Source organism: Panulirus ornatus, chromosome 12 (assembly GCF_036320965.1).
Source record: "Panulirus ornatus isolate Po-2019 chromosome 12, ASM3632096v1, whole genome shotgun sequence".
Lineage (NCBI taxonomy): Eukaryota > Metazoa > Arthropoda > Malacostraca > Decapoda > Palinuridae > Panulirus > Panulirus ornatus.
In genome coordinates this window covers 23,032,476-23,059,176 of record NC_092235.1, presented here as the reverse complement: position 1 = coordinate 23,059,176, position 26,701 = coordinate 23,032,476, and the positions used below count along the sequence as shown (strand labels likewise).

At 42.1% G+C, this 26,701-nt stretch overlaps 1 protein-coding gene and 1 long non-coding RNA gene across 3 annotated transcripts in view; one reads left to right on the top strand and one right to left on the bottom strand.

The window, feature by feature from the left end:
* Window positions 1-26,146, top strand: part of LOC139751861 (protein Obscurin-like) — a 34,888-nt gene extending 8,742 nt beyond the window's left edge. Inside the window, exons 5-16 of one of the 2 annotated variants that reach the window (XM_071667501.1) lie at window positions 5,500-5,652; window positions 11,994-12,155; window positions 13,845-14,020; window positions 14,916-15,214; window positions 16,136-16,300; window positions 16,499-16,656; window positions 17,337-17,536; window positions 18,073-18,187; window positions 20,408-20,588; window positions 21,237-21,462; window positions 21,916-22,021; window positions 23,703-26,146. In XM_071667501.1, the coding sequence (XP_071523602.1) occupies window positions 5,500-5,652; window positions 11,994-12,155; window positions 13,845-14,020; window positions 14,916-15,214; window positions 16,136-16,300; window positions 16,499-16,656; window positions 17,337-17,536; window positions 18,073-18,187; window positions 20,408-20,588; window positions 21,237-21,462; window positions 21,916-22,021; window positions 23,703-23,831 (2,070 nt within the window). In that variant the 3' untranslated portion in view covers window positions 23,832-26,146. The remainder of the gene's footprint in view (window positions 1-5,499; window positions 5,653-11,993; window positions 12,156-13,844; window positions 14,021-14,915; window positions 15,215-16,135; window positions 16,301-16,498; window positions 16,657-17,336; window positions 17,537-18,072; window positions 18,188-20,407; window positions 20,589-21,236; window positions 21,463-21,915; window positions 22,022-23,702) is intronic. The other variant, XM_071667502.1, reaches the window with a different exon arrangement.
* LOC139751863 (uncharacterized) lies at window positions 10,929-11,994 on the bottom strand. The gene is made up of 2 exons (XR_011713431.1): window positions 11,596-11,994; window positions 10,929-11,560 (listed from the first exon to the last, which is right to left on the bottom strand). It is a non-coding gene; the product is annotated as an uncharacterized lncRNA (long non-coding RNA).
* Window positions 26,147-26,701: the final 555 nt, after the last annotated feature.

Below are 26,701 nucleotides of genomic sequence, written 5' to 3'. Positions count from 1 at the left end.
CCTGGCAAATTATGTTGCTTCCCCTCCCCTTCCACTCTCTCTGTATGCCCTTCTTGTGGAAAAAAAGAGACCCTTTTTTTCCTTCCTCCATCCCTCCCTCTCTCTCCTTTCCTCTTTTCCTCCCTTTCCTCTTTTTACTCTTTTCCTCCTTTTCGCATTTCCTTCGTCAGAATATCATCATGTGATGTTGTTTCAAGTGAGATGGCCTCGTTAGGAAAATGTGTGTGTTCTGCTTGTTATTTTTCACAGTCGTGTGTTCTCTCTCTCTCTCTCTCTCTCTCTCTCTCTCTCTCTCTCTCTCTCTCTCTCTCTCTCTCTCTCTCTCTCTCTCTCTCTCTCTCATTTTTCCTCTCCTCATTGGTTCTCATTTTATGTATATATATGATTTTTTCCCATAGAGGATGTGGTATGTCTTCTAATTAATATTACTCATGTGTTGGACGTCTCATTAATTGAGATCAGCAATTTGGTTGTCAGTTCAGTTTTCTCTTTTTTTTCAACTTATTTTTGTTTTTGTTTTTTTTAAAAAGAATTTTTGATATATTTTTTCGTTTGTTCCTCTTATTATTATTATTATTATTTTACATTGATTTTTTGATCTTTGTATGAGCTCCCCCCTCCCCCCACCCCCTTTTTTTTATCTTCATTGTTTTTTAAGTCTTTCAGAATCACACACATCTCCCCCCCAACCCCCTTTTTTTTCATACCATTATTCCCTCATTTATTGCCATTTACTTTCAACATCTTTGTACCATTATTCCTCCTTCATTTATTGCCATTGACTTTCAACATATTTTGTAAGTTTTTTTTCTCCCCTACAATTATGAACATTTATCCTTTTTTTTCCATTAAGAAACCATAACTTCTCTCTCTCTGTCTTGTCACCTGAATTGTATTGTCTCCAGATAAGTCTTATCCTATTCATTTTGTCTCTCCTTTTACCCCTTCCAATACTGACGTCTCTTCCCCCTCTCTCTTTTCGTCATGTTTGGCCCTTAAGTTATGCCTATGTTTCGTCACTTTTCGTTCTTAGGTCACCCATGATCCGTCTTTTGTCTGTATTGTATTCTGATACAGAAATGTGCCAAACCTAGCGTTTATAAGGCCATCTTGTGTAGCGTTACTACCTGAAACTTCCACCTGACGTAACCCCGGTACATTTTCTTTATATCCGATTTGCCAAACCTCGCTTGTATCTCGTATCGCTTAACCTAGTTCCAACCAAAGTACGTGTGTCTACCGTTGCCAAACCCCGCTTGTATCTCGTATCGCTTAACTAGTTCCAACCAAAGTACGTGTGTCTACCGTTGGCAAATGAATTTAGTTACCTGGGTATATCCATGTCCATCAGGCCATATTGCTATTACACTTGTCAATTCTTTTGCTCTCGACTTAGCAGCCACTTGTACCAGTAGCTTTGGAGCAACTATAACCACATTGTTTATATGCTCTTAACCTAACCTTGCCTCACTTATATAGTGCCCTTAACCTCGCCTAATCATGAAGTATGTTCCTTAGACTTAAGCCTAGCAGATCTGGAATATATTCAACTTTCTAATACTAGAACGTAACTGAATATGCCCCAGAAGTATTTCAGAACTAACATTGTATCCTTTATACCCTTTGCCTCCAGTGGGGTTCACTAATTCTAGCCAAACACCATCATCGACGCATCCAAACCTAATTCAGCCACTTGTTTCTTGAATTAGGCGTGAACCCATTGACTCTATACCTCTCATCTTTCCCTGTCCCGCCATCTGTGTCAGTCTATGTCTGTCCCTGTCTGTCTGTCTATGATGCCCGTTCCCCTTTGGTGGCCAACTCCCTCAAAGGGGGTGTGGCCAAGGCAAATGAGTCTCCTTAACTAGAGAACTCGAGTGTCACTTCTTAGTCTCTAGTGCTTCACCCTTAACAGGCCAGTGGCAGAGGGTAAATTCCAGTGCTATGTTGGCAGGGGCTCCTCCCTCACGTTTCCAATGCCTCCTACGTCATGCATGCCTTCAAGTAGTAACACTGAGTCGTGTGTGTTCGTCATGCACTTTGTATGTTGGGATCTAGTCTGCTCCACGAGTGTTTTTAGGATCTAATCTCTTACCTCGTATATTTGGTGTATGTCTTCTTCACCTTGTGCCTACCCGAGTTGTGTAGATCATAGACCCCCACAGACAGTCCATTAGTTTTGCTTGCAAAGCAGATTTCATTTTTCCCCCCACCCACTGTCCCCTTAGTTCAACTTCCTTGCACGTGTCGAGATACAGTCTCTCATGATAATCTACCAGCTGCCATGGATAGCACGATAGATACAGGCTCTAGTGCCACTCCACTTAACATAGCCATACCATCTCTGTTCGTGTATATGACTCCGTTGACGCTATGTGTATCCCAGTCCTTCATCGCTTAGCCGTGACGGTCGTGAGGGAGTTCCTGGGTTCCTAGGCCCAGATTAAGTGAACCACATCATCTTGCCTAGCCCTGTTTCTTCTAGGCTTAGCCACGAAGTCTCGTCACATCTCCCTCAGCCTGTATAAACTAGCCTTTTGTCCATTAGACTATCCAGTGCTTGAGCCAGAGCCATTAACATAACACCGTGCCTTCCTCCTCCTCCTCCTCCTCCTTCTCCTCCTAACTCCCAACCACGTCTATCCAGTCTGTTTCGCATCGCTCCCCCCCCCGTCGCCCTTCCAACCACATGCGCCAGACGTACCATAGCCTCAGAACCTGTGTGGACCAGCCCTTCCCTGATGTCTGTCCTGGTCTGTGTACACACTAGGAAAGCACCGCCCCACCTGTTGATGTCCGTCCACCCACTGTGGCGCGCCCAACCTCTTGTGTCCGTTCTTTGTGGAGAGAAACACACAGACACAGACCACACACACCCACACACACGTCCCTTCCTCCCTCTCCCTCATCTTGAACCCGTGCCTTACCCGCTGACATAACCCCACTCACGCACCTCCATCTCATCCGCCTTATCCTCATTTCTTCCCCACACCCTTTCCCCTCTCCTTCCCCTCCCATCTCCCCTCCCCTGTACACCACATGTGCGAGGTCAACCACTATGTGCTCGTTGCCCTCTTGATCTCCCCAGGTGAGGCGAGAGACGGCCTCTCACGAGTCCCCTCGTCCCCGGCGCCCCTACCAACCCAAACGGAAGGGCCTCTTCAAACCAACACAGTTTGTTGTGTGCTCGGAGCATGAGCGAGAGAGTCGAGGACGGACGAGAACGTTCGAGCAGATGTATCGCGAGAGATACAGTCGAGCAGCCCATAGTCCCTCCCGAGGCCTAGCCGTTCATGACGCCCTTGAGACGACGACGACGACGAAGGCGGCGCGACAGGCCCGAACGAGCGTTCTCGCCGAGAGCGATCGCGCCGTGGCGGAGGCCCGTGTCGCCCAGATGCTGGCGAGCCAAGCTCAGGCTGAACAATACAGTCATTACCAACACCAACACCACCAGATGATGGCTGCTTCCTCCTCCTCCTCCGCCGCCGCCGCTCCTGCTTACTCCGCCACGACAGGAGGTCAAGCGACATTTGACTCTCCCTGCCCCCTCTGTGGCAACCCCGATTACCACTATGGAGAGTAATACTCTACTTTTGAATTACTCGCATACCACCACCTCTATCCTAAAGCCCCTGCCCCTTCCCTTCCTACCTTTCCCTTTTCCCTTCCTCGGCAGCAAGTTTTTGCACACCCAAGCCAGCCAGCCAATCCATGCATATCCTACCCTGCCAACTGTATTGCATGCCTTCTTTAAATAACCCGTAACTACCTAGTAAATGTTTATATATATATACTTCAGGTTCTTGTAGGAACCTGAAAGGTTTCTACGTAGCATGCTAAAGCAACCACCGCTCCCTTGTTTTTCTTCTAGACCTTATTTCTGAAAGCTTTTTTTTATAAATTAAGTTTTTTACCCCTTTCAGCTTGATTTAGTTACTAAGCAAGCTTAAGTCATTGTTTGTATTAACAAGACTGACAAACTACCCTGTATTACCTAAATGTTTCCTTCCTCTCCTTCCTTTGGTTGTTATATATGTATTGTCCTCCAGTTGACCATCTCTTCTGCTTATAGTTGTGTTTTTCCTTCTTTGAAACTCATCCTCATTCATCAAGATACCTTGATATGTACATCACCTCCCTACCAACCCCTTCCCCAAAAACGGATAGCCTGATTTCCCTGAATCCCCCCCACCTTCTTTTTACGAACGAAACGATATATATATATATATATATATATATATATATATATATATATATATATATATATAGATATAGATATATTCCCTGGATTGTTCTAGTTGTAACCTAACCTTTCAATAAGGTAACGAAACATTGCGAACGAACACTTTTGTTGTCTTTATCTGGGTCATAGAACGTCCTCAGAAACTTGAGATGTGATGTGAACAGCAGAACAGATACAGCCTTATGACTTGATTCTATTTCATGTGGACAACTGACGCCCTGATTTTGCAAAAAAAAGAACCAAGAGCCCTTTTTTTTTTCCCCCCTTTTTTTTTGTTTTTTGTACACAAATGCCAAAGGACTTCCTAAGCTTGGAAAGAAAATGTCCATGTATCTGTCCTTGTTTTGGATTTCTTTCTAAGCTGGGAAAGAAAATGTCCATTTATCTATCCTTTTCCTTTGGTTCTAAATGTGTATTATGAGAGGAATACTCAATATGAACCAGGATCCACATATTCTCCTTTTAACTCTTTTCCCCTTCAATCAAAAGTTTGGTTTTGCCTTCAAGTTCTGTCGTCTAGCACTGATGTTTAAGGGTTATCTAAGTTCATAAGGCTCTATAGTTCCTGTTCACAAGCGCGATTTCTCAGTGGACGCATCTGCAGCAAAATGAAAAAAAAGAAGAAAAAAAAAGTATAGAATGATTCTCTCATTCTCAGTCACCCACCCACACCCCGTTTTCTGTTGAATGTCCCGCAACACTAATTCCTCCTAAAAAAAAAAAAAGAAAAGTATATATTTGTCTTTTTTTTTTTCTTCTCGTAACACACTAAAAAAAAAAGACAAAAATCACCAAAAGCCTCAACTACCACTGTATTAACACCCTCTTAATGTGAATTAGCCAATCAAGAGCCTCAACTGCCATAGTATTAACTGGTTCGTGATGTGAACTAGCCAATCAGATGACAAGACTAACGCCAGACTCTTAACTTTGTTCGTCAAATCAGTTAAGAGTGTCTTTCTCCTCTTAACTACTAACACCCAGATTAAAGTCCGTCATCCCGTTTTCTAAGACTGGCCAACGAGAACCAATCGAAGCTGGTTTTTTGGCTTAGCCTGTAGTACTGATTCGCTGTGAGCATTCTTGTCTTCCTCTTTCGTTCCCCACTTTTCTCCCCCCCCTTCTCTCTCTCTCTCTCTCTCTCTCTCTCTCTCTCTCTCTCTCTCTCTCTCTCTCTCTCTCTCTCTCTCTCTCTACTCTTCTCTTCTTCGCCATTGTATTTGCGCCTTGAGAAGTCCAGGTCTGATTTACAGACCCTGACCAAGAGAGTGAAGACAGTTTCTTCGGGAACGGCCAGCCCTATCTCTTCATCATCAGAAATGGGGCAGGCCTTACGTGAAAAGTATGAGATGAAGAGTTCTGAATACAGTGACCTGACACCGGATCTGAATGTGGACAAATTTTTAGTAGGTTTTTTTTTTCTTTGGGTGTCTAGGGTGTCAAAAAAAAAAAATGTAAACAAAAAAAACCCTTTTTGTAAAGGCCTTCTTTACGTACAACATCATCTCCTTGGCCATGTCTGCTTGTGTCTCCTTCTACTTCTTCTTAGAAGGTGGCCACAGTGAATCTTACAATGACTCGTAGTTCAAGGTGTGTTTGAACATCAGGATGCTGAAATAATTAACCTATCCCCCCAAAAAAAAAAAATTAAAAATTATAAATTTTTTTGTGTCGATTGTATTTTCCAATCTTTTCCAAATTGTCGTTTCATCTTTAGAAGCATGATTTATTGCCATATGGGATCTATTATTCTATGGCATGATTTAGAAGTTCATTGCTTGATTATAGAGAATTGTAGTACATAAATGTCATTGCTTGATTATAGAGAATTGTAGTACATAAATGAGTTAACTAACCACTGAAGCAATTATTTTGCTTTCTCTTCAAGCAAGGCATTGCTATGTCGAACAATATATTCGGACTGAGATATTTTGTAGAAATATATTAGATAATTACGTACATAAAATCATGATAACTCAAATGGTATATATATATATATATATATATATATATATATATATATATATATATATATATATATATATATATATTTATATATATATATATATATATATATATATATATATATATATATATTTATATTTATATTTATATTTATATATATATATATATATATATATATATATATATATATATTCAAGGCATTGATTTTATAACGTCCCATTTTTGAGAAATGCTTCATAGTGAGTAATTATGATATCTTAGACCGACTCAAAATCAAATTAGTCATTGTAAGAGTTCTGAATGAAACCCTGAGATAGATAGAGCAAGTCTTTTTCTCTCTCTTTATATATATATTTTCGAGAGTCTTAGTCTCAAAAAAAAAGGAAAAAAAAGAAAGAGTCACTTCAGTCAATACCAAAATTTTTTTTTTTCTCTGGCCATCGTATTTTGTACGTGAAGGACCGTCTGGTTTACTCTACCAAATGCACGCCCCTTTTTCGCCCCTTTTGTTATGCATTATATTGCCCCAAACGCCCCCCCATAAAATCTGATAAATATTGGTGTTTTTCCACTCCCAATCATCCTCTCTCTCTCTCTCTCTCTCTCTCTCTCTCTCTCTCTCTCTCTCTCTCTCTCTCTCTCTCTCTCTCTCTCTCTGTAATATCACATAACAAGAGACAGAGAGACAGACAGACAGACAGAGATAGATAATATATATATATACGAACGTACAAGGTGTTTATCTATCTTCCCCTTCTCCCACCCAACCACCATTTCTGTAACATGGGAATACCTTTTGATAATAACTTTTTGATTTATGCTGTGAAAATATTGTTTTTTTTTTTTGCACCACCCGTAAAAAAAAAGAAATGAGTCCTGTTCTTATGTGTGAGTGTTTGTGAACGTACGTTTGTGAACGTACGTTTGTGAACGTACGTTTGTGAACGTTTTGTTTGTGAACGTTTGTTTGTGAACGTACGTTTGTGAACGTTTGTTTGTGAACGTTTTGTTTGTGAACGTTTGTTTGTGAACGTACGTTTGTGAACGTACGTTTGTGAACGTACGTTTGTGAACGTTTGTTTGTGAACGTACGTTTGTGAACGTACGTTTGTGAACGTTTGTTTGTGAACGTACGTTTGATGGTTTGATATATTTTTCTCCATCCATCTTCATTATATTGGTAAGTCCATCTTGGTTCATGTTCGAAATTCATCGTTGAATACACACACAGTTTTAAGTAAGTGCTGTCGCTGTGAATATTACATGTATTCATTATCAAACTACTCATTTACCTTGTGGCAAAGAGGTGTTCTTGACAGTTTTTAAAATGTTTGTGCTAATTTTTCATAATGATATATTCATTGTTAACGCTCTAGAGAAAGCGCAAGCTTATTTGCATATGATTGTATCGACCCTAATTACCTGTACGTCAAATCATTGAACCAGAATTTATATTTTTTGCCATAACAGCCTTTCTCCATTTGGCTCTCGTTCATGGTAATGCTTAGCATATTTTCCTGTTTTTTTTTAATAATTAGCATTTTTTTTTATGATTTCGGTTAAACCTGTTTATTTTTTTATCTGATTACACACACACACACACACACACACACACACACACACACACACACACACATACAACTGATTCCAAAGGAAAGTTATTATAGCCACTGCATATTTTATGAATGATATTGTCTTAATGTCTTCTAGTATTTCTCTACAAGTATGTACTTGAGTACATAATTTGCATAAAGGTGTAGGTAAGCAAACATATATGAACTTATATTTCCACACCTGTTCCATATACATATACATTAGGAGCAAAATATCAGGTAGGGGACATCTAAACAGATTCGAAGACTTCAAAAAAAAATGGAAAATGGAGAAATACAATGATTTCAGGAACTGAACGCAAAATTCCGTTCTTTTCACTCGAAGAAAACGTAAATCAGGAATGGCGAATCTAGAAGGATTAATGATTAAAAGAAGATATTAATATTCTTAGACAAGACTTCAGCTAAATATCATAGGATCTTCATAAGACACATGTGGACTTCGTGAAGTCTTATCTTGTGTCATCAAGAAACATGCACTTACACTTAACAAATCACAAAAGCTGTTAAGAAATGTTGATGGAAAACGGGTTGTACGCATAGGAGTTTATTAGAATGTTGATGGAAAACGGGTTGTACGCATAGGGGTATATTATTATTATTATTATTATTATTATTATTATTATTATTATTATTATCATTAATATTATCATTATTATGTAACCCCAGCGCCCCTTTTATGGGGCTCCTGCGGTATTTTAGGATGCGCTCCAATCAGTAGGAGGGTAACGATGAAGTCCTTTGGATTAAGAAGTTCTTCTCCCACGAGACTGAGCAAATGTTATTGCCAATTCTTATTAAAATGGAGGGAGACACTTGCATTAAGTGAAGTTCTCTGTCTCAAATGAACTTCGTCTGTAAAATGCTGGTGTAAATGATAAGGAAGTAGGTGGATCAATACTTGTAAATGAAATATTATGTAAATGAAAAATTGCATGGGCTCAGATGCGAAGGGTCATTCCAAACAGATCCTCCACAAACTAGCCTAAACTTAAGGATGGATGGTTTGTATACTCTTGGAACAACTGGAAAGCCTGTGACACTTTCCCTTCAATAGAAAGGTTGATTCAAGACGTAGTGCTAAGCGTAAGCGAAAATTGGACAACTGGAAAGCCTGTGACACTTTCCCTTCAATAGGAAGGTTGATTCAAGACGTAGTGCTAAGCGTAAGCGAAAATTGGACAACTGGAAAGCCTGTGACACTTTCCCTTCAATAGAAAGGCTGATTCAAGACGTAGTCCTAAGCGTAAGCGAGGATTGGACAACTGGAAAGCCTGTGACACTTTCCCTTCAATAGAAAGGCTGATTCAAGACGTAGTGCTAAGCGTAAGCGAGGATTGGACATCTGGAAAGCCTGTGACACTTTCCCTTCAACAGAAAGGTTGATTCAAGACGTGATGTTAATGCTAAGCGCAAGGGTGGGTTGATGATTATATCAGTGGAATGGAAGAGAAGCAAGCATATCACAGGAACCACCAGGGTTTATCCAGTGTCTTAAGGACCATAAATGCTTTGCTTGCCGACCTGGGCTGGAATTGAGAGGTGGCGATGGCTCTCGAATTTGTGGTGTGTGGGGGGCGTGACGGAGAGTGTGTGCGAGATTGAACGGATGCCCGAGTGTAGCTCGATGGAGACGACGAGGAGAGAGAGAGAGAGAGAGAGAGAGAGAGAGAGAGAGAGAGAGAGAGAGAGAGAGAGAGAGAGGGGGGAAAGAGATAGATAGATAAATAGATAAAGAGAGCAAGAGAGTTCACAAGTCACTGCGCCTTTCCCATCACACACACGCACACACGCACGCACGCACGCACGCACGCACACACACACACACACACACACACACACACACACACACACACACACACACACACACACACACACACACACACTGGATGGTTTAAAGTGTAAATGATTTACGACTGGCCAACATGAGAAATGGGGTCGAGTAAGTGTAAAAAAAAAAAAAAATGGATAATTTCAGAAGATTTACAGATTTTAGAATCAAATATTCATCCATGGACAGAAAGGAGTAGAGTCTCGTTGAGAAGCTTACGCATTTCAAAGGAGACTGTTGTATCCTGCTCCTGTATGGAGCGCAATAGGAGCGTTATAGAATAGATCCTTGGGTTACATTATATGAATATAACAATAATATCAGCGAAAGAAATTCCTGAAATACTGAATTACATTTAAGGTAATAAATTATTTACTCGAAATTTATTTGATAATTATTTTCTATAGAATTTTTTTTTTGAAATTTACTCGAAGGAATTATTTGAACAGTTTCTATTGACGTTCAGTCAAATGTTTGTGGAGTGAACGTTCATTCAAACGTTTGTTAAGTGAACGTTCAGTCAAACGTGTTAAGTGAACGTTCAATCAAACGTTTATTAGGTGAACGTTCAGTCAAACACGTGTTAAGTGAACGTTCAAACGTGTGTTAAGTGAACGTTCAGTCAAACGTTTGTTCAGTGAACGTTGAGTCAAACGTGTGTTAAGTGAACGTTTAGTCAAAAGTGTGTTAAGTGAATGTTCAGTCAAAAGTGTGCTAAGTGAACGTTCAGTCAAACGTTTGTTAGGTAAACGTTCAGTCAAACGTGTGTTAAGTGAACGTTCAGTCAAACGGGTGTTAAGTGAACGTTCAGTCAAAAGTGTGTTAAGTGAACGTTCAGTCAAACGTTTGTTAAGTGAACGTTCAGTCAAACGTGTGTTAAGTGAACGTTTAGTCAAACGTGTGTTAAGTGAACGTTCAGTCAAACGTTTGTTAAGTGAACGTTCAGTCAAACGTTTGTTAGGTGAACGTTCATTCAAACGTTTGTGAAGTGAACGTTTAGATCCTGTGTGTGGTCAACCTTCTTTGCATTTTATATAAGCATGTTTTTATTTGTTTGTTTCTTTGTTTGTGTTTTTTTTATTCCATTTCCTTGTGATGCATTTTTGGTTGTATGTAACAAGCACAAGTTGACTTTGAGTTGTTTTCTAACTACAGGTTTATTTGAAACTCTTCCTGAGTTATGGTTTAGAAAATTCTTATCTTTCCCCAATTCTTCTGTATCAGTTATTTCTCCTTAGTTGTATGATCTTATTAATATTTAGTAAGTGGTATGATGTATATATATATATATATATATATATATATATATATATATATATATATATATATATATATATATATATATATATATATATATATTTATTTATTTATTTATTTATTTAGACTCTTTAGAACGCTAACGTAATACAGTTAACCTGATGCAGTAATCAATTTTGCCTGATTACTTAACTTGATACAGTAATCAATTCTAACTGATTACTTAACTTGATACAGTAATCAATTCTGACTGATTACTTAACTTGATACAGTAATCAATTCTAACTGATTACTTAACTTGATACAGTAATCAATTCTGACTGATTACTTAACTTGATACAGTAATCAATTCTGACTGATTACTTAACTTGATACAGTAATCAATTCTAACTGATTACTTAACTTGATACAGTAATCAATTCTAACTGATTACTTAACTTGATACAGTAATCAATTCTGACTGATTACTTAACTTGATACAGTAATCAATTCTGACTGATTACTTAACTTGATACAGTAATCAATTCTGACTGATTACTTAACTTGATACAGTAATCAAATCTGACTGATTACTTAACTTGATACAGTAATCAATTCTAACTGATTACTTAACTTGATGCAGTAATCAATTCTAACTGATTACTTATCCTGATACAGTAATCAATTTTGCCTGATTACTTAACTTGATACAGTAATCAATTTTGCCTGATTACTTGATACAGTAATCAATTCTGCTTGATTATCTAGATTACTTATAATTAAAAGAAAAAGAACAACAACAGAACGTGACAGTGTGACAGAACGTATTAGTTAGCATTAATTAGACTTTTAAATGTCTTCTTCTTCTTCTTCTTCTTCTTCTTCTTCTTAATTACCCACCCCTTCTTCTTCTTCTTCTTCTTCTTCTTCTTCTTCTTCTTCTTCTTCTTCTAAATTACCCACCCCTTCCTTCCTGTACCCTACGTTCCTCCCGCTCAGTCGTATATCGTTCAGAGATGATAATCTGTACTTCCGTTCCTGTTTTCTCCTTCGGTGCTTCTTCGTGTACGACTTGGGTCCCCCCCCCCCAAACCTTCACCAGAGGATCCCGATGGTGCACGAGCGACGTCGCTTCACCGACATCATGGACGAAGAGATTAACGACGAACGCAGAAGGACCTTTGTCGACAGGTACACCGCTGGTTTCGTCAGGAGCAGAATGGAGACGTGCTCCCTCGACCTGCCGAGGAGGATCAGGCAAGAGGTGAGTCAAGGACGAGGAGTGAGGGTGGAGTTCGAGGTCGCGCTTGGAGAAGGAGGAGGAGTGAGGGTGGAGTTTGAGGTCGCTTTTGGGTGAGGAGGAGGAGTGAGGGTGGAGTTTGAGGTCGCTTTTGGGTGAGGAGTGAGGGTGAAGTTCGAGGTCGCTCTTGGGTGAGGAGGAGGAGTGAGGGTGGAGTTTGAGGTCGCTTTTGGGTGAGGAGTGAGGGTGAAGTTTGAGGTCGCTTTTGGGTGAGGAGTGAGGGTGAAGTTCGAGGTCGCTCTTGGTGGAGGAGGAGGAGTGAGGGTGAAGTTCGAGGTCGCGCTTGCAGAAGGAGGAGGAGGAGTGAGGGTGGAGTTCGAGGTCGCGCTTGCAGAAGGAGGAGGAGGAGTGAGGGTGGAGTTTGAGGTCGCTTTTGGGTGAGGAGGAGGAGTGAGGGTGGAGTTCGAGGTCGCTTTTAGGTGATGAGTGAGGGTGGAGTTCGAGGTCGCGCTTGGAGGAGGAGGGGGGAGGGTGGAGTTCGAGGTCGCTCTTGGAGAAGGAGGAGGAGGAGTGAGGGTGAAGTTCGAGGTCGCGCTTGGAGAAGGAGGAGGAGGAGTGAGGGTGGAGTTCGAGGTCGCTTTTGGGGGAGGAGTGAGGGTGAAGTTCGAGGTCGCTCTTGGTGGAGGAGGAGGAGTGAGGATGGAGTTCGAGGTCGCTCTTGGAGGAGGAGGAGTAAGCGTGAAGTTCGAGGTCGCGCTTGGAGAAGGAGGAGGAGGAGTGAGGGTGGAGTTCGAGGTCGCTCTTGGAGGAGGAGAAGGAGGAGTGAGGGTAGACTTCGAGGTCGCTCTTGGAGGAGGAGAAGGAGGAGTGAGGGTGGAGTTCGAGGTCGCTCTTGGAGGAGGGGGGAGAGTGGAGTTCGAGGTCGCTCTTGGAGGAGGAGGAGGAGGAGGAGAGAGGGTGGAGTTCGAGGTCGCTCTTGGAGGAGGGGGGAGAGTGGAGTTCGAGGTCGCTCTTGGAGGAGGAGAAGGAGGAGTGAGGGTGGAGCTCGAGGTCGCTCTTGGAGGAGGAGGAGTAGGAGTGAAGGTGGAGGTCGAGGTCGAGGTCGTCTTTTTTTTTTTTTTGTATTTGACACCATCGTCCTGGTGGGTTTATCAAAGCCATTAGACAGAGGAAAGGGATGGATGGGTGGTTAGAAGCGGGGAATTGGTCTGGAAGTCAAGTTCTGGAACACTTAAGAGGTCAAAGGGGATGTCAGAAGAAGGGGGTGTCAGAAGGGGATGTCAGAAGGGTGGGGGGGAGGAAGGGGGATGTCAGAAGAAGGGGGTGTCAGAAGGGGATGTCAGAGGGGGGGATTGGGTTTGAAATCAAGTCGTGGAACATTTAAGAGATCAGACACCACTTAGATCATAGCGTTGCTCCGGAGTGTCTTCAACCCACTCTTTTCCATAGCCAGTATGAACACCCGCTTGTTATCCTCGGTAGAACCACCTCGTTCTCGTAGTAGTAGTAGTAGTCTTCATTTACACCACCGCCACGACTGCTAGCCAACACCAACACAAGCCACCATTGCCACCACAAACGCCACCACACCAACACACACACACACACACCCACATCATCATCATCATCAGCATCCAAATCATTAATGTCTCTCCCTCCGTCACCATCACCCTGGCTACCATCACTGACCCTTCACCACCTCTCCCGCCACAGATACCGTCCCGCCTGGCCATCAGAGAAGAGGTGAACGCCATGAAGGAGGAGATCACCTACGGCACTTCGCCCTTCCTGCGTGAGAAGCCGGGTAACTTCGCCATCACCGACGGCTGCCCACTGACCCTTAATGTCATTCTCACTGGAGAACCAGAACCCGTGGTGCAGTGGTTCAAGTAAGTACGGAAGAGTCGAGGGTTCGATAAAGTGGTGAGGGTGGGTGTGTTGTGGTTTGTGAAGTGTGTGTGTGTGTGTGTGTGTTTGTGTGTGGTTTCAAGCGAGGGTGAGGCCCAGGGCGGTTTCAGATGAGTGTGTGTGTAGGGAGGGAAAACAGGTTTTCAGAGTATATGTGTATATGGGGAAGTTAAAGGTTCGAGTGAATGTGTAAGGCAAAGGGTTCGAGTGAGTGTGCAACAAGGGGTTTCAGATGATTTAAAGAGAGCTGGGGTTCAGATGTGAGAGAGAGAGAGAGATACCCAGTTTCGTGTTGGTTAAAAGAAGTGAAGTGTTTGAGGAGGGTTACAGATACGTAGTGTGTGAATTATGAGTTCAGTTCTGGTGTGGGACAGAGCTGTCAAGTGTGTAAGGGTTTAGGTTTATATTAACTTGAAAGGCGTTATTTTAAACTAAGGCAAAGCTGGGGGGTTTAACCTGCCCTCCTACTATATAATTCATTATCTGCTGTAACTGCTGTCTAGTAGTTTTCGCTGATCAATTTTTTTTTCATACGTCATCTTTCGGAATATGTATAGAACTGAGTCATGACCCAGAGTATCTTTTAAAGAACCTTTACCAGTGGGACCAAATTTTCTTCCAGAAGGTCCCACTTATGTGTGTAGAGCTAAACAAGAACTATCGTAATAATAGAAAGCTCTCAAGATATAAAAGACAATTCACCTTGTGACGCCAGTAAAAAAAAAAAGGAAGGGGGGGACCTTCAAAGGACCTAATTTCTTGAAGCAAAAAGTGGCTATTTGCTCTTGGGTATTGAGGGGCAAAAAGGGAGATCCTACTAGGGGAAAGGACTCCGTGGTTCATTGAGTTTCCCTAAACGTGATCCTCACACCACAGGAACGACGTTATCATGGGCGAGTCTCCACGCATGAGCATCAACAACGGGCCGGGGAGGTCGTCCTTGACGATCAACGAGTGCCGCGACTTCGACGTGGGCTTGTACAAAGTGGTGGCCAGGAACCAGCTGGGGCAAGCCAGCCACAAGTTCAGGCTCGTCCAGGGCCACATCCCAGGCCCCTGCGATTGCCCGGACGTCACAGACGTGTCGGACACCGAGGTCCTGGTACGCTGGAGGGCCCCGATAGACGACGGGGGATCCCAGATCCTTTGTTACCACCTTCAGATGAAGACCGCTGGTAAGTCTTCTTCTTCTTCTTCTCCTTCTTATGAAGACCTCTGGTAAGTCTTCTTCTTCTTCTCCTTCTTATGAAGACCGCTGGTAAGTCTTCTTCTTCTTCTTCTTATGAAGACCGCTGGTAAGTCTTCTTCTTCTTCTTCTCCTTCTTATGAAGACCGCTGGTATGTCTTCTTCTTCTTCTTCTTCTTCTTCTTCTTCTTCTTCTTATGAAGACCGCTGGTAAGTCTTCCTCTTCTTCTTCTTCTTCATCTTCTTCTTCTTCTTCTCCTTCTTATGAAGACCGCTGGTAAGTCTTCTTCTTCTTCTTCTTCTTCTTCTTCTTCTTCTTCTTCTTCTTCTTCTTCCGACAGTAAGGCTGGGATGGAGGAAGTGTCTCAACTCCTGGCGTATCATACCTTTTGTCTAGTGTCGCCATTGATTCCAGTGGTCTTCCTCCGAGTGTTTGCAGTCCCTTAATGATCATTTCTTCATTAGGGCCAAATGGCCTCCATCTTCAGTAATTACCCTCACCAGTCCTCGACTTCCAGACTCTTAGATTTTGTCTTTGTCGTCGTATGTGTGTTTGTTTTTCATCCTTTCTCTCGTATCTTGTCCTGACAAATGCATCTGGCAGAATGGCGCTTTTTCCCCCCATTAAGTTAAGACCTCCTGGCATAAACCCAGTCCTTCATGAACTTTCCATGCTTTTACTATCTGCGACTCTTCATGGCTCCATATATAATTCATTCCCAAAAGAGTTAATCCTTCTTGTATGAACTGTGAATGGATAACCTTCGTCTCTTAAGACCGTAGAAACCATCTTGCATCAACAGATCCCAGTGACAAACCATGCCATAATTTTTCTTAGGGGGAAGTGGGGTGTGGGTGTGGTGTCAGCAGGTAAAACATTATCCTTGACGTGTGTGCCACCTTCGAACAGACGATACGGAATGGAAGACCATAGCTGACAACATAGACCACGAGTTCTACTTAGTGCGAGGTCTGACGGAAGAGAGCGTATATCAGTTCCGTATTGCAGCGAAGAACTTCATGGGATGGGGAGATCACTCAGCATCCACCGCTGCCATCAGAACTTCCCCAGCAGGTCAGTAGCTCTGCGTACGGAGAGACGCCTTCACCTCATTCGAATCCATGTGTATATATCTGGTTATTATGTCACACTCACCACAAGGGTGAACGCGACTCGTGCCCTTTTCTACGGAGACCCGCGTTCGAAAAGGACCCTGCACAAGAAGATGAGGAGGAGGAGGAGGCTATTATACCATTCTTTCTCCACTCGTAGGTGTGGCCCCGGTCCAGATAAGTAAGGGGATGCAGTTCCTCCAGCAGCAGACAGACAGTGGAAAGATCATACATCCCTGGCCGGAAAAAAGGGAGCTCGACTACTCCAAGGAGAGGGAACCCATGAAACTTAAAAAGGGAGAGAACGCCGAACTCCAGGTGAGTGAGTTACTCTTAAAAGTCATTAGCAAACTTACCTCAGTTTAGGGTATTTTTGAAACCGCCTATTACCCCAGATTAGACTAGGTGATAAGGGGACCCATTAGACTTTTCATATACGAAAAAATAAAGCACAGATGAGAGATAGCAAATTGGTTGGGTAGCATATTCGTGAGGTCTTCATTGTGGAATGAACCTAGCATGTTAAATCATAGTCCCATATCCTAGTGTTTATAAAATGCATCCTAGCTAGCCATCGTATTCCTGTGTCTTGATATTTTAAAGCGCAGCCTAGCCATCATATTTCCATGTCCTAATATTCAAAGCGCAGCCTAGCTTATACTCAAAAGCCCTCCTCCTTTCTGAAACGTAACTTTGCCTCATGAAACATACCCTCAGAACCTTTCCATCTAAGAGATGTAGCTCAGAGTCATCTTATTAGCCTTAGAGTGTGAAGTGCAATCCCTTTACGTATATCACATACTTGCACCCTAAGTATATTTTTTTTTTTTGTATTCAAATGCTACTTCTTGAATGACCTGGTTAGCGAGCCATCCTGGGGTTTCCAATCGTGGAAACCCCCCTCGCGTCTTCGAAGTAGTTTACTTAAAGTCGATCTTGACGTCCTCGTGTCTTGCCTAAACCCCCTCTTGGGGGGTGGGTGTGGCGCGGCCCCACAGGTGCGGAAGTACAACTTCGTAGCGGAGATCTCGCGAGGTCGGTTCTCGGTGGTGACCAAGTGCATCCGCTCCGACGATCAGCGCCAGTTCGCGGCCAAGCTCTTGGAGATGAAGGACCGCGAGCACGTAGTCCACGAAGAGTTCGAAGTCCTTTGCTTTATGAAGCACGAGAGGATCGCCCAGCTCTATGAGGCTTACTGGTAAGGGCAGACACTTCTTTGACCCTTTGACCCTTTGACCCTTTGACCCCTTGAAAGCAGTGACAGTCTTGAGTAACTGTTGGAAATTAAGGGGGGATGGCAGATCTGGCCTGGAATGTAGGTCTAGTGTATTTCTAAAATCTTAAGGGCCACTTGGAATGGTTTATGTTTCTCAGACTCGTGTGATGCTGTAGACAAGGAACTCACAGATTCATCCAAACATTTAGCATCAAAGTTAGAAGGATGTTAGAATGTTGGTTCTGTGTGGATATCCTTATCCCAAGAGGCCAATAAGACAAATGAGTTCTTAGAACCCCTTAACCTCTTATTTTGTAGTGATTTACGAATGCCTCACACAATTTGGCATCTTACCCCCCCTTTTTTGTAACAGATCAACACATCTCTAGTCTCCTTCAGAATCGCCAAATATACTCCCCGTCCCTCCCCAACCATCTTGTGAACCCCTCACTGTATTGCTCATGTAGTTTGACCAGTGAGTTAGACTTGCGTCCTTTACACACACCTCTCTCCTTCAGTGTAAACAACGTGACGGTCTTCATCATGGAGCCTCTGGGTGGAGTGGACATCCTTACGTTTCTGGCCAGCCAGTACCAATACTCCGAACAGACTCTCTTCACCGTGGTGACGCAGGTGGGTGATGTGGGTTGTACCACACCATCGCGTGTGGTTCGCGTCCACGCGAGCTGTTGGGTTTGGGTAATTTTGTTCTGTTGAATGTTCTGTTCGATGTGAGGTGGTTTGGTAATGGTGGGTAGGTCTTTGGATTGCAGAACCCAGAAGAGGGATAAGGTAGAGTGGTTGTGGAAACGAGCAGTCGAAGTAGTTGTAGAGGTATTAAATACTGCTATTAACTATTAGATACTGCTATTGACTATTGAATACTGCTATTGAATATTAAATAATGTTAAATATTGAAAACTGCTTTTAACTATTAGATACTGCTATTAACTATTAGATACTGCTATTAACTATTAGATACTGCTATTAACTATTAGATACTGCTATTAACTATTAGATACTGCTATTAACTGTTAGATACTGCTGTTAACTATTAGATACTGCTATTAAGTATTAGATACTGCTGTTGACTAGTGAATACTGCTATTAAATATTAAATACTATTAAATATTGAATACTGCTGTTAACTATTGAATAATGCTATTGGATATTAAAACTGCTATTAACTATTAAATACTGCTATTAAATATTAAATACTGCTATTAAATATTGAATACTTCTATTAGCTATTAGATACTGCTATTAACTATTGAATACTGCTATTGACTATTAGATACTGCTATTAACTATCAGATACTGCTATTAACTATTAGATACTGCTATTAACTATTAGATACTGCTATTAACTATTAGATACTGCTATTAACTATTAGATATTGCCATTAACTATTAGATTTTGAACGACAAGGATTTCACAACCGATTGTTGAGTGATGCTGGATATGGGGCATTCATAGCCTTTTGCATAAAGCAAATTGGACCAGATCACTCATTCTCCATTTAATCGTCAACGCAAGAAAACAAACAAAACAAATACATTGAAATGTATAGTAATACAGGGTATTCACGATACGCTGTGGGCTAAACAACCAAGACACACTTAGTAGACTATCTTAAAGGTGTAATGAGGTCACTTTAACTAGACGATGGTACGATAGGATATACATCTTCGAGAGAAGGTGATTCGTACAGCACCTTCTTGGTTGTGTATGCTCACAACATCCCACACATTCAAATGCCCCCCACACCAGAATTTGACACGAACCGAGGAGTTTTAGATTAAGGTCATGTCCACTAGGCGAGAGTAGTAACCCATTTTCTTTGTTGCCTAGGACAGAAAATGTAATAGTTGCTATGACTGAGATATATCCAGACTAGAGAAATACTAGTAGTAAAGACAAGTTTCATCGCTAGATTATTCAAATTTCTCTAGACAGTGAAAAGAAAAGAAATAGTTTTCAATTTTTGTGAAGGTGATTCGTATATTTGTGGCTGAAGGATGTACATGTAGGCTTAACTATGGTTTTAAGATGGTGGAAACCAGTTCGTTTATTTGTCCATGTAGGCATAAATATGGTTTTAAAATGGTAGAAACCAGTTTGTTTATTTGTACATGTAGGCTTAAATATGGTTTTAAGATGGTAGAAACTAGTCTGTTTATTTGTGTCAAGTATATGTAGCTGTTCTTGTAATCTGCATTTATTTTCTTTTCACAAACAGTTCATAGCATTATAGCCTGAACGGGCTCTCTTTCCCACTATGCCTTTGGCTGCTTGCCATCAAAACCTTCTCATTTATCTTCATTCATCGCTACATTTATATCCTCATTTATCACCCTCTGCCATTTCTGTTTTCATATACCCCTCATCCGATATCAAAATCCTCATAGCCATTATCTCATGTAAGTAAACCCTTTCTTGCCGTTTTCTGTTGTCATGACTCCCCCCCCTCTCTTTTATCTTCTGGTTTCGCCATACTTCCTTCAGCATCTGCTATCACAAGATCCTCTTCTCCATTTGCTATCATCAGTCTTTATCTTGTATCTTTTTGCTATCACCAGTGCCTTCTTTCATATTATCAATCCCTATCATTTACATTACCCTCAGTGCTGTATCTCTGTCCCCCATCTTCTATAATCATTGCACTCTTTCTTCCGTCTTCATATTTTATCTTTTCCTTCTCTCACGACACTTCCTCGACTGTGTCAAGGCGTCCAACGTCCCCCTTTGTCACCCAACACACTCCCCAGCCTCAAGTCGTGAGCTACAATTACCTGTCTCGCCTCTCCAACCCCTTCGACGCATTTGACCCACCTCGCCCTCACCCTGTGCAGGTGCTGGACGCCCTGTCGTACATCCAATGGCGAGGGTACTGCCATCTGGACCTGCAACCGGACAATATCGTCCTCACCACCACACGACGGTGTGACGTGAAGCTGGTGGACTTCGGCAGCGCCCAAATGGTGTCGAGAATGGGTTCTCCAGTGACCGTCAGCGGATACCTCGACTACACTGGTAAGTCTAGGTGTCTCTGAGGCTAGTTCCTCAAGGTGAGCGTCTTCTGTTGTTTTCGAGAGGGAGGGTAGAGAAGGTGGGTGGGTCTCTTCTCAGTCTAAGTGTCTATGAAGCTAGTTCCTCAAGGTGAGCGTCTTCTGTTGTTTTCGAAAGAGAGGGTAGAGGAGGTGGGTGGGTCTCTTCTCAGTCTAAGTGTCTCTGAAGCTGGTTCCTCAAGGTGAGCGTCTTCTGTTGTTTTCGAAAGGGAGGGTAGAGGAGGTGGGTGGTTGGGTCTCTTCTCAGTAATGTCTGATTTAAGACCCGCCACCTTAGTATACTGTAAAACTACGTAAGATTTCTCGTGAGTTTGTTACAGTTCTTGTAGATGATAGACCGAGAAACGAAGGGAAAGAGGAATGATTAAGATTGAAGTTTACTAATATTACCGTCTACTTATACAGTTAAACGTAAGGGTCATTGTTGCGTATTTGATAAACATACGCCCCAATTGAAGTTGTCAGTGTTGGAGTTAACAGAATTGATTTCATAGCTTAACGCATTTCCTATTTTCATTTCGCGGCTTCAGATATCAAGGGGTCGTTTTGAACCTCGGCTCACAAACTTCGTTTTAGGTTTTCTCTTTTTTTTTCTTTTGTTTTTTTTTTACAGCCCCTGAAGTCCTGTCTGAGCAGCGGGCATTCCCCAACAGCGACATCTGGTCCCTGGGAGCCATCACGTATATGCTCTTGTCCGGCAGCAGTGCCTTCAAAGGCGAAGACGATGAGGAAACGAAAGAGAACATCCAGTTCGTGCGGTACAGGTTCGAGCGCCTGGGCAGCAACACCTCGCAAGAGGCCATTCGATTCCTTATGCTCATCTTCAAGAGGGATCCCAGGTGAGGTCTCTATGTCTTGGTACTTATACTCTGCGCAATTAATTTTTTGGCTTTGTTCAGATAATTTATTGGTTGTGTTTACGTCTTGCTTCATCATCTACCTTTCTTTTTTTTTTCACATTTCCCATTTGACCTCAATTGTTTTGGTGTAGTTTGATGCCCCTCTGGCTTTTAATTGTTACTCAGAATTCATGAATGAGTGAAGGTAGTTACGAGTGCTGATCAATTAGGCTGTTCTAGGTAGTTAGGAGTGCTGATCAATTAGGCTGTTCTCTCGCAGAGTCATGCAAGGGAGAGAACGACTGCGAGTACAATTGCCTGAAGGTAATAACAATGTCTCCTCCATTGCTCCCTTTTTTGTTTAGATTAAGTAGGAGAATATCTAGAGCGGGGTTGGGTGTATAGTGGGACGTCCGTGTCTTTTGAGTAACACTTGTGTGTCTATGCCTACAGCAAGCGACCAACGGTGGAGGAGTGCAAAGACCACAGATGGTTGGTGGAGAGTGACTTCATGGCAAAGAAGAGAGAACGAGCCACGTTCTTTGGCAGCCGACTTAAGGTAAGTGGCGGTTGAGGGCCACACACACACACACACACACACACACACACACACACACACACACACACACTGCTGTGTTGCATGTGTACGTGTACCATAACACACACACGCGTTAGTGTACAAGTGCAGAACTCCTTGGCTATTGTATACTTATGGTTGATTATACACACACACACACACACACACACACACACACACACACATATCCCGTGCACGCCTCTCACCCTCCTTAATGTTTACGTCCAGACGATTCGAAGCCTCACACACACACACACACACACACACACACACACACACACACACACACACACACACGCACACATCCCGTGCACGCCTCTCACCCTCATGAATGTTTACCGCCAGACGATTCGAAGCCTCTTTCTCTCCATCCTTCCATCCCCTTCTTGGTTCTCCTCTTACCCCTTTGTCCCTCCACTTCTGATTCGGTGATATTTTATCACTGAGTCTTCCATTGGCTCCTTGAGTTCATATGTTGGAATCGTTTCAGCTCATCCTGACCAATAAATTGTCATTCAGTACACAATCAGTCCGCTTCACGCTGCATGTTTGATGGCGGGGTTTAATTCCCAACACGCCGAGCGCTTTCCTTCCTTTCACGTCCATATCATCATTTTTTTTTTAACTGAATATGACATATGTTGCATGATGATATGTAACAATTGACTTTAAAAGAATTGTGATTGTGCTGTATTCGTGTTTTATGTAAATTTTACCAAAGCATCATGAGCATGATTCTTCATCAACTGCTTTAAAGCCAAAATTAACCTAATGTTTGTGCATTCTGCCAAATGCCGAGCCTTCTCTGGTATTTGCTTCAGTCTGCCATCAATTTCCTTGCTTGGTTCATCTGGCATGGACTCCTCTTTGGTGTGAGCATTGCCTGTGGCACAGAGAAAAAGGGTAGTGCGGTACATGCAGATGGTCCACACTTCCAAGGGAAAAAGAGTGACTGTAACATGTCTCGGGGTCTGTCATTGCATCAATTCCTCAGCACAGATGCGTCCTTAACAAGAGTATGTTTACATGCATGCAGGTGTGTCTCGAGTTCGTCGTGGTACACAGAGCAGCTGTGCATGTGCTTGTACATGGAGGTATGGATGTGAATCTGTGCATCAGTTCCATTGTTTGTGCTTTGTGCTGTTGCTTGCTGTGGCGTCCGCGTTGGTTGTATACCTCCGTCATTTAAGTCGTGGGTTAGAAATGTCTTTTTTTTTTTTTCCAATTGGTCCTCTTGGCTTTGATAATACCTAAGCCATTATCAGACTTCCAGCTTACCTTAGGCTAGTCATATCTAACCCATTTCTAGACTTCAGGTTTACATAAGCTTAAGTCCTGAAAATACCTAACCTATTTGTAGGCTTCAAGCTTACATTAGCTTAGTGATACCTAAGCCATGTCTAGGCTTCAAGCTTACGTTAGCCTAGTGATACCTAACCCTTTTCTAGGCTTCAAGCTTTTACATTAGCCTAGTGGAAAATACCTAACCAATGTCTAGGTTTCAAGCTTACATTAGCCTAGTGATACCTAACCTATTTCCAAGACTTCAAGCTTACCTTAGCTTAAACCAGATGACTGTAGTGGGCTTTGCATGGTGTGGTTGGCATCTTAAGACTTAAGTCTCGTTCTTCTGTCAGCCTGACGAGGTCTCGTTACGTTGCAGGATTACGACATGACGTACCACAAGGCTAGGGCAGCCTCAGCTACGAGGTCGTCGGATCTCCTCAACTTCAACAACGCCAGCTTGCCCCAGGCGATATCTTACGAACAGGAGATGCTCTGCACCGTCTAGTAAACCACTTCTATCCCCTTCCCACCTCGTCTCAATTTTCTAGAAGACCAGGAGACGACCTCTCCTCCCCTCCTCTCTTCCCCACTTTTCCAACCATCCTCCAGGAATTCTGAGATATATCTACAGCATTTAGAAGAGATGTTATATCGACCCCCGTCTTCTGTATGAGCAGGAGGTGGTCCATCTCATCATCTCAGGGTTTTAATCAGGGTCATCTCCGTCTTCTGGAAGGTGTGCGAAGACATTATCACGGTCCCGTTCGCCTCTCGGCCTTGCTATATCACCTGCCCCTTGGCCCTCTGAGCTCTTTTGAGGATACGCTATATGTCTGTGTCTCTGTGTGCGAACTAGTCTCGTCACAAGAACACCATGACTCGATACATGTCATGGGCGAGAGGAGCGAGTCTCACACCCTCTCTCTCAATCCTCGTTCAGGTAAAGGACTCTGGCGAGAGGAAAGAGAGAGAGAGAGAGAGATGCTTAGAGATACACAGACGTCATCATCGATCAAGAGACTTAAAATGAGATGTTCTCTTAAAATGGACAGCAAAGCGATCCTTATTTAACGGGCCAAAGTTGGCTGACGTCGAAGCAGCTGGCTTGGCTGAGGTACGCCCAGTGTATAGTGTCGCCTCGCAAACTCTAAAGTGGTTAGTAGTGGTTTTAAGATAACGAGGGAACGATTGACATGCCCTCCCATGGGTGTAGGTTGTTCAAAAGGTGATCCCGCAAGGAGTTAATGGAAATTCCTTGGGAGTTTATATATATATATGATTTTTTTTTCTACTCCAAAGTGCTGCGGAAAGTCATGGCCTGCCAAAGCCTTCTCGTCCATTCTCACCAAAGTATTCGAAAGTGTCGACTGATAGTTTTTATGCAGTTATTGATGTCCTGTGAAGATGCAAGTTGACATGGCTTGATGATCGCCGTACAAGTGATGGCTGGTTAGGTTGGCTGTTTTCTGATACTGGTGTTATCTAATACTCTGTGAAGATGAATTAGATTACTACATTTTGAACTATATAGATCCAGTTGTCATTTTTTTTTTAGATATATTTACTACAAGTCTGTTATCTGTGAGAGGCATAGATTAACAGTATAAGACACTGTGCCTCAATTTACGCTAATTTGGCGTTCTTTGTTTCTTAGTTGTAAAGGAGAAATATATGTTCTTTCAGTTGTTCTCGCAACATGATGTGCTTATTACCTGTTCCTATGATCATGTATGTATACGTATATGTATATATATATTCTCACATTACAGAGGCAAGTGTTGGAATGTGATAAAACACTTGTGATATCAAAGGGCATTGTGAGTTTGCGATGATGAAGTGTATAAGTGAAGTCATGTCTACTCCAGCCTTTAAAAGCATAATTGTATAGATAAAGATAAGATATTGCCACTATATCTTAGGAGATAATGAACCCCCAGATCTCCATAAGACTTAAGTATGATTCTATGGCCTTCATTGTTTAACTTGACCATTTTTTTTTTCTTTCTTTCCATATGGTTTTCTTTGAACGTAAGAACGAAGAGGATCCCACACCTTTACCTCCCCCTCCTTCAACCCCTTTGCACACAAAGGGTCAGGAGTTCGGTATTTGGTTGATCATGTCGAACCCTTTTGATATTTTGAGTTCTGAAACTACTATTGTTATGTGAGTGTGTGTTACCGCTGTCGATCTAGACCAGTTGCTGCCTTCCTTTGTTTTGCCCAAGTCCAATTTCCAATGCCGTGATTATATAGATATAGATAAGTATATATATGTGTGTATATGTATATATATATATATATATATATATATATATATATATATATATATATATATATATATATATATATATATATATATATATATATATATATTTTCTCCTCTGTGAATATAGATGATATTGCTCCCCCCACTTACCCTCCAGTTTTTTGACAGTGCTGTGAATGTGATTTGCTTTTTGAATTCCCTGTGTATATGATCACTGTAATTAGATCCAAGGAACGAACCCACCCACCTTACTCCCACACACACACACACACACTTTCAAACTTTTGAACATTTGAATGACATGTCTTATCTCCCGTGTCACTTGTTATTCGAGATTTCCCCTTTAGATCTTTTTATTATTATTATTATTTTCTCCTTAGCTTTATGTTCCATGTTTGATGTCATAGGTAGACGAGCCAATTCCCCGCGGCCCGTCAACAGCTGATGTTATTATTTAGATGAGCTGTCTTGGAAAAGCTGATGTACAGAATACTGATGCTCATACAAATTTAGTCCGTGAAAAGAATGTAAAATATACGGTCTGCCGGCTACAAGTGGCTTCTTCATTACCCTCTCTATGTAAATATTTAATTTACAACAAGATCGCCTCCCAGGATCGAACACAGCATGTAATTTACCACAAGATCGCCTCCCAGGATCGAACACAGTATGTAATTTACCACAAGATCGCCTCCCAGGATCGAACACAGCATGTAATTTACCACAAGATCGCCTCCCAGGATCGAACACAGCATGTAATTTACCACAAGATCGCCTCCCAGGATCGAACACAGCATGTTTAGGAGTTGAGATGCGCATTTTTAATCCACATTGGGGGCATAAGTGAGGTATATTTTTTAAGGAAATGAAAGATCTACTCTTCACCTGGTGTGTGAGGAGGTTATCTGTCTGTCTTATCTCTCTGATGATATGTTATCTGTCTGTCTTATCTCTCTGATGATATGTTATCTGTCTGTCTTATCTCTCCAACGATATGTTATCTATCCGTCTTATCTCTCCGACGGTGAATTATCTGTCTTTATCTATCTCACCGACGCCCTTTCCATCAATATAGTGGTTACGTCAACAGAGACTTATATACCTCCCTC